This window comes from Cuculus canorus, chromosome Z (assembly GCF_017976375.1).
Source record: "Cuculus canorus isolate bCucCan1 chromosome Z, bCucCan1.pri, whole genome shotgun sequence".
NCBI classification, from domain to species: Eukaryota; Metazoa; Chordata; class Aves; order Cuculiformes; family Cuculidae; genus Cuculus; species Cuculus canorus.
Window position 1 is genome coordinate 28,388,242 of NC_071441.1, and position 8,513 is coordinate 28,396,754.

At 38.4% G+C, this 8,513-nt stretch overlaps 1 protein-coding gene across 1 annotated transcript; it reads right to left on the reverse strand.

The window, feature by feature from the left end:
* Positions 1–676: 676 nt before the first annotated feature.
* Positions 677–7,862, reverse strand: RFK (riboflavin kinase). Its single transcript, XM_054055236.1, has 4 exons — positions 7,640–7,862; positions 6,069–6,220; positions 4,675–4,777; positions 677–4,069 (listed from the first exon to the last, which is right to left on the reverse strand). Exons 1-4 carry the CDS (start codon positions 7,719–7,721, stop codon positions 3,939–3,941), a joined length of 468 nt encoding a protein of 155 aa, XP_053911211.1. The 5' UTR covers positions 7,722–7,862; the 3' UTR covers positions 677–3,938.
* Positions 7,863–8,513: the final 651 nt, after the last annotated feature.

The window sequence follows — 8,513 nt, forward strand, 5'->3', positions numbered from 1 at the left end:
TGTTCCTTTGCCTTCTAGATAAGGACTCAGGCTGGAATTTCAAACCAAAGAGAGCAATGAAAACATTAAAAACTCAATTATGTAAATTACCACAGAAGCATTTCAAATGTACTTTGAGACATTTGGTTTTCTCATGGCAAATAACAGGTATTTTTAGAGGAATATGCATTTGCATTACATATATGGGGAGGGGAGGGAGGGAAAAGTACATTTCTTTCAGCAGATTAGAGCTGTGTTAACTATGAACTTTTCACCTGCTCTCAACCTGAAAAACACACAAGTGCAGTTTCAAGCCTGAATTCTAAGGAATAACCAAACATGCAACCTGATGAGCAAAAGGCAGATGTTCTGAGGATTCAAAAGGACTTCTGAATAGAAAGAGCAAGAAGTTTTTTCCATTCTGACTCTTTTTTTTCCAATGATCAGGTATAAGGCAATAGCAGAGATGCCAGGGTTAGGAATCACGGTTCAAAAGCTCATTTCAAGTGCTGAATCAATTTAATACAAAATATAATATTAGAGCTACTTTAATATATATGTTATATATATATTTATATATATGATATATAAATAAAATAACAGAGTTACTTTTTCAAGAACATAGACATAAATACATAAGCCATCAATTCTGCAAACAAACAGATGACTGAAGTTCTCACTGGACATATATATCTGCAATCAATTAAATACATTTATAGATATTAAGATCCAAAATTAATAGTAGACATCCTACACAGGTAACTTCTGCTCTTTTTCTGACTAAGTACCACGTTTCTACTTTCATTGCTTATTTCCTACTGCTCAGAAATATTTAGGGAGTAGAATAATACATGTCTGAAAACTGATTTTAACAAATCTCCCAAGAGATCATGAATTGTGAACGCAATGGAAGGTATAACCCTAAGACAGTTTAACATTTTAAAGTAACGAGCAATGACAACTTTTTTCCATTGTCCCTTTTCAGAACAGGTTTAAGGAGGAAGCACACCTTCTTGACCAACAATTTTTTCTTTGCATGACTTTGCAGATTTATATTACACATTCAATTGAGTATTAAAAAGTCAAATAAATGTTCTTTTATTGTTCCTTTTATATTACCTATTCAGCATCTAGATAAGGACTCATTTTTTCATGAAGAATTCAGGTTATACACTTCGCTAACAACCATTATTTAAAATTATTCTTCCTCGATTATTTTCCTTGAGTTCCTACATCCTTGCCCACTGCATGTGACATGACCAAAATTCCCATCCAGTTATTTTGCTGTATCCTTTCTTCCCACTTAATATTGACTTCAACACCAAATTTTCCAATTCCCTTACCTAGGTTCTCATCATTAGGAAATCAAAATGCCAAACAAAAATCTTACTGTATTCATTGCTTGCATTGAATTGTGCCTTCCCCTTTCACTTACAAATCTTAGCACCGAAGGAGGGAACCAACTGAGAACTTAAGAACATGTAAAAGAAATGAAAATTAGTTCCCAACCATTGCATATCAAGACAGAGATCATTAACTTGTTAATTAATTAACTGCAATTGTTAACTAACAATATTAATTAAAGCTCCAGCACATTTAAAAGTCAAAAGAGACCACCAAACTACCCAAATGTTCCTTTGGAATAGTAAATAACATACATTTTTCAAGCATCACACTAGCACACGTGGCCTTCTGCTTATTAGAATCAGGGGGTTTGCGGTTTTTTGGGGTTGTCTTTTTTTCTTTTTTCTCTCTTTTTTACACCTTACTTATCCCTGCAGAAAAAGTGTGTGTGAAAAAAACGTTATAAAAAAGGTTATACCTCTACATCAAGCATATTCATTACAAGAGACATCCGAAGGCATTCTGGTATTCCTGAATTTTTTTCTAATTGCAGAAGAAAATGAGTAGAAAATCTAGGTGCTTAGAAATTATAGTGCTGAGTGTTAAAGAAAAGCCCTGAACAACACAGGTTCTTAAGAATTTCTCTCCTAAATCCCCACCTCCATTCTGGGCACTCTGTTTTTAAAAGCACTACTTAGGACAAATACAAGCCTCCACTGAAGAGCTTGCTGCATGACAAAAAAAAAAAAACAATCCCTACCTCATTCACCACCACAACATGTTACATTATTTCTTAATGTAACTTCAGTGATGCTAGGCAGAGGTTATATAAAGGTCTGCATATAAACAGTGGCCAAGACTAAAAATATGAGAAGGCTTCCCAAAAAGAGGACAGAGCCATCTCACATGTTTTAAGATATGGGCTTGAACCTCCCTTCAGCAGCAGCAGATAAATCTTTGCACTGACTAGATGAATAGCTGACGCTTGAATCAGAACATCACAGAAAAATACAACTTCTATCTGAATCCAAAGCAGCTTTAAAATTTTTTGAAAGTGTACAGACAAATTGATTTACGGGTTTCAGGCTGTGAAATCTAAGGCGGTAGCTCCCGTAAGTTCTGACTAAAGTACAAAAGCCACCAGAATGGGGCCGGTCTCCAGACAACTAGGAAGGCCAAACAACACCTCACTACTTCCTGTCAAGTCTAGCTTCCTATGCAGCCACCCCCACAAAGCTTTCCGTAAGGCCAAGACAACTAACTTTGCTGGGCATGGCAAAGAAAAGGAAACCTGGGACAAGAAGGATACCTTGTCAGTTTGAGTTCCTTTATTAATTATACAGTGCAGAGACATCAACTGAAATAAATACCATTATTGTACATAATACAAAAATATAACCCCTCAAAGTTTATACTGTACTAGGAATTATGTATTGAGCTTAAACAGTTTATATATTACATCTCTTAAATAATGTGGACAGGCACACTCAGCCAAATGAATGTATTAACATTTTCTCTAATTCGAAGACACAGGAAGAATAGTTTATTCGTTCAGTTTATCCATACATCACACCTCTTCTAGGATTTGAGAGCAAAATAAAAGTTTTTCAAATTTTTCCTTTTGTCATTGTACATTATCCATAGCACAGTGGTTCCACAACCAAACAATGAAATGAATTTTCAATAGGTAGCATTTATCAGCAGATAGATGAAAGTACTATCCAGACAACCAGCTCAAGGCACGATGTTTTCCACAATAGACATGAAATTACTGGCAAAGAAACAATTTTAAAGAAGGCTATACATGAATACGTAGCTACAGGAACAGGATAAACAACAATCTATTCTTTAAATATATTCTTGACAATATATTCAGTTGATTAGTGTGGGTTTTGTTTATTCTTTTAAAAGAGAAGTAAAATAAGACTGACATTAATAAAACCAAGAATGCCTCAACTCTTTAAAAAAAAATTCTTTCATCCCCATTTTAAATGTAAAAAAAAAATTCCAACCTTCAAAATATTTTATAGACTTTTTAGAAATAGTTTCCAACATATTATATTTTAAAAGTCCACTAAAACATTTCATTTTTCTTTAAAAGAAAGTATATGTAACTTCTGCACCTCGAATACTGTGTTCAGTTCTGGGCCTCTCACTACAAGAAGGATGTTGAGGCTCCGGAGCACGTCCAGAGAAGAGCAACAAAGCTGTCATCAGGCACTGGCACAGGCTGCACAGGGAGGTGGCATTCTGGGCATCTACCACCATCCCACCACCATCCCTGTAGGTATTTAAAACACAGGTAGACGAGGTGCTCAGGGATGTGGTTTACTGGCAGATAGGAATGGTTGGACTCGATCTAAGAGGTATTTTCCAACCTAGTGATTCTATGATTCTGTAACTGCAAACATTCTTCACTTAACTATCCACACCTTAGGGGCAGAAGAGGTCACAATTACCTTTGGTCATGTTCTGCATGTGCACATATCTATGAAAAACTGGCAACTTTAGGATACATAATTTATCTGCAAGGACCTAAACCAGACTTCCACTGATAATGAATTAACATAAGGGAACTGAAATTTTCTTGTATGGTTGGTTCCGCACAGCTTTGCTCAGTGGTTGTTCACTATTTTGCCTTCTCGCAGATGAAAGAAGTTGTTGTATTTGAGTTTAAGATGTTCTGGTAAATCTAGCTGTCTTTTTGCTTCTTCAATGTCTTCCTGAATTGCTGAAATGAGTGCATCTGAATAAGATTAGAACATGGTTATTTAGAAGTTGTTTTGAACTCTGAACACACAACAGCAAGTGAAAGTAGCATATCACAGAATACTAGATAGACAACAATCACAGAATATAATTACTTCCACTAGGCTTGAGAGGCAAGATTGCTTAGTTTTAAAACATCTTTTTAGAAAAACAAAACAAAACAACCACAGCAGAGCTGCATTTTTCACCATTATAAGCACTAACTTGTCCTTGTTCCAAAAGACGTTTTATGAAAAGAACAATGCAGTTTTATAATCTGTTTCACTTCTAACTGAGCTGCATTTTAAAGAGAAATTAACAGATTAGACTGATGCTTTTACGACAAGCCCATTATTTTAAAATTACTCAGACAAGTGAGACAACATTACAGGTTTTTAGTGCGATACTCTGAAAGATGTGGGGACAGATTTCTGTTTTTTTTTAATTAAACCAACTAGTTCATTTAATTTATGAAAACATCTTACTGAAATTTCAAAGGTTAATACATAAAACATCTCATGGAAAGAGAGATGGTGAAGACACAGTACTTGGCCTGAATGAGACAAATAAGACACTAGTTTGAGGGAGACCTGCAATACTGACCTAAGGAATCAAAGTTTTTCTCCGGTCGAATATATCCAATTATGACTATACTAAGAATTTCTCCGTAGAAGTCTTCTTTGAAGGTGTGGATAATGTGTGTTTCCTAAAGGAAGATAAATAAGTTTGTATTTATGATGAATTTTGAATTTATTTCCCTCACTGTAACCACATACATCTAATATCCCTACTTCAAATTCTTTCCAACACACACCAATAAAACAGACATTCCGTTTAGAATGTATTATGCAAGATTAAAAGGCTAGGGCTTTTGCTTATGTTAGGAAGGAGAATTGTACCTTGAATGGAATTTAAGAAAAGTTACTCACTTAAGAGTATTCTGATAGCAAAAACAAAAGAAGGCCATTACACGGGAGACATGCTTAATTGCTTCTCTGAGATAGGGTTTCCAAGGCAGCAAATCACAAACAAAGCTCAGTGTTTCAACATTAAGTTGATGCATCCAAACAACTATAAAGATTTTGATAGAAATAGTTGGCTTAAGGAAAGCTTTTACAACCAGCTCACATGGGAAATTAATAATAAAATTCAAGAAGGAATGAAGGCTGAGACAGGGTTCCACCTCATACACATCTGTCTCCAACACAGGCCCACCCATAGCATACACCAGCACAGATACTTGCTCAGAAAAATAATCTTCAAAAATTTTTAATATTTTGTGCCAGACAAGCACATTATAGAGGTCTCCAAACACTAAGAACTTTAGAAGTAGAGATTCATGCCCAAATAAAACTGTTCTTAACAGAATTCTAAGACTCAGAAAAAGCACCAGCATTTGACAGCAAAAAAAAAAAAAAACCAAACAAACCCACAGCCATTGCAGCTCAGGATTTTAACTCAACTCCTGTCCTACTTATTATGTACTTTCAATTATTTATTCTGTATACAAAGCCACAGCACTTCATGTATGGATTCCAACAATTAAGAGTAGATTTATGGAAAGTGATCACAAATTAAGATGCCCTAACACCTCTTATTTGAAATGTAGACAGATTGCAGAGAACAGCAGATTAATTTGTTCAACCTCATGCATGGGTTCTTATAACCAGTAAAATCAATGCACTTATCACAGTTATATTCAGTTAGCTATCAGCACCTCCATTTCAGAAATACCACAGAATTTTTAATTTTGAAGTATTTAAGTAATGACGGAATAGAAAGAAGAAAATAAACTTCATTCACCTACAGCTCTCTGGCTACTAGGAGTATTTTCTTTTCACAATATGAATGTATCATATAGATACCAAGGACATTTCTAAGAAAAAAAAGAGAATTTCTAGATTTCCTTTATGGATCAAATTCTGCATATCTTATTCAAATTAAACATTTGGCTCATTTAAAAACAACACCACCACCCCCCCAAGCAAAATTCTTACCACTGATTTCTTCGTATTCCTATAGAAAGGATTCCATCCTATGCTCAAAACCATTTTATGCACATCACCATTTCCAACACAGGCCCATCCATAGTATATACCAGTAGAGATATCCGATGGAAAGCTTTCAACTACTTGCTCTGAAAAGTTAGCTGTAAAATTTTAGAAAGTGTGAAGTGTGAATGACTTTGTGTACATCAAGGACATAACAAAATCTTTAAATACTTAAGAGCCAACCTCACCTACCTATTAATTATAAACATAATACTGATGATGATGAAAATGATGCAATGTGCCATTTGGCAAAGTATAAAATGCAAAACAGCTTCATAAAGTACAGTCCCTGTGGTAATACCAGAGTTACCACATCTCTTATATACATGCTTTACAGTTATACATATTCTCTTCTGCAGTAATACACCCTGTCAGAATGCATTTCATTCTTAGGATAACTAACTCAGCTTTAATATGGTGAAAGATGAGGGGAAAAAAAAAATCAAGTTTCTTTTGTTCTACAAAATAGCGTCTCAGAACTATTTACCTGTGAATAAAATAATTATTATGAAATAAAATATATGTACAAATGTATGAAATTATGATTCAATTACCAGCCAATTTTGCACAAGTTGCCTTCAGAGACACCTGTGCATTTCTGGACTTTTCATTGAAAACTATGTATCTACAGTAAAATAAATTTCCTTCTGACTGAATACAACTTTCTTTCAAAACTATTATTCTACCTCTACTTCCCACGAGTACAGTTTTTCACGCAAGACATCAAATTGACTTGAAAAAATTTTTAGTTACTGATTTTTTTATGAAAGTTCACAAATAGCAACAACCTCCCTCCCTTGTTCTCCAACATCAATACACCACTTACACACACCTAGGAGAAAACCACAAAATTATTAACATAAGTTAATTAATTATTAACCAATCCACCACCTCAAGACTGGTCAAGACAAGTTTCCTTGTCCGACAGGAGTGGTGTAACATGACTGCTGACTTCAGTACCTGTTTAAGACATGCCAACATTCACTTAAATTACATAAGCAGATGAAACGCATGGGGACTTGATTTAACAGCGGACAGGTATGGTTGGACTCGATGACCTCGAAGGTCGTTTCCTAGCGATTCTGTGATCTATCTGTATTTAGAAAACTGAAACGGACATGAGCAACAGGAAAACGTATTTCTTTTTAGGTCAAGCTCACTAGCTCTAGTTTTTAACTCTACACTATCCCCTAGAACTTCCTTCCTCACGTGTATTCCCAGTGTTTTATTCCCTTTCTTCGTCTAATCTGGGGCTTATGCGAACAGATATTTTCCAAGCTGCCACACACCACCGCGCGTGCGATCACTTCTCTGCATCCTGTACGCCACCATAACGACGCTGAAAACAAAGAAGGACGAAAACAACACGAAAGAGAGTCTAAAACTCTAAGCAACGCAGAAAAATAACAGCCAGCCCAAAGCTAACGCGGAACAAGCCCAGCCCCTTCACAGAAGGAGCGAGTCCCGCCGGCCCCAAGGGGGTCCTCGCCCCCCGGCCCGCCTTCCCCCGCGCTCACCGGTGGGGATGCCCAGCTCCTTGGAGCCCCTGCCGAAGCCCTTCACCACCTCCCCGCGGCAGAAGTACGGCAAGTGCTTCATGGCGGCCGCCGCCCGCAGCGCCGCCGCCCGCTCTCCACTGCCCTGCTGTAAAGGATACCAAAAAAGGAGGGCGGACGGTGCAGCAGGATAGCTTTCAATGCACACGCCTCTCTGACCGACAGCCGCGCCCCCTCAAGCATGGGCTGTCCCACACCCTCGTTTCCTCGCCGCGTAGCCGGGGGGGGTGGGTCGGACATGCTCAGTCCGCTGTGCAGCCGTATGCCTGGGCGGAGCGAGCCAGTCGCCCGGCAGGGGGGGAGGGGAGGAGGAAGATGGGGCCGAGCGGCAGCTCATGGCGGGGTGGGTCTTTGCTCTGGGGGCTGAACGCGGGGGAAGCAGGTACAGCGCCTAGGGGGCGCCCTTCCCTCTTGCCGACGGCCTCTGGTTCTGCGTGCATCCGTGGGTGTGGGCGGGAGCACTGGCAGCTGCCGCCCCGCGGTGCAAAACCGCGTTCTGTGCCTTGACAGAAGTCGAGATTGTTTCTTACTTGGTGACTGTGTGCTACAGAGCACAACATACGTTTGGGAAGACTCTAGAGAATAGCTGTTTTTCATAAAATCAGAGTGGTTTGGGTTGAAAGGGACCTTAAAGATCGCCCATTTCCAACACCCCTACCATGGGCAGGGACACCTCCCACCAGATCAGGCTGTTCAAGGCCCCATCCAACCTGGCCTTGAACACTTCCAGGGAGGGGGCATACACAGCTTTCCTGGGCAACCTGTGCAGCGTCTCACCAGTCTGATGGTGAAGAAATTCTTCCTTATATCTAGTCTAAATCTGCCCCTCTCCAGT

What these genes read in the sequence shown, in the direction of transcription:
- RFK (XM_054055236.1), bottom strand. Translation starts at nt 7,721, where the DNA reads ATGAAGCACTTGCCGTACTTCTGCCGCGGGGAGGTGGTGAAGGGCTTC. An exon ending in GGAGCTGGGCATCCCCACCG is followed by an intron (nt 6,221 to 7,639) that starts GTGAGCGCGGGG and finishes AAAATTTTACAG; the next exon opens with CTAACTTTTCAGAGCAAGTA. An exon ending in GAAAAACTTTGATTCCTTAG is followed by an intron (nt 4,070 to 4,674) that starts GTCAGTATTGCA and finishes AATCTTATTCAG; the next exon opens with ATGCACTCATTTCAGCAATT.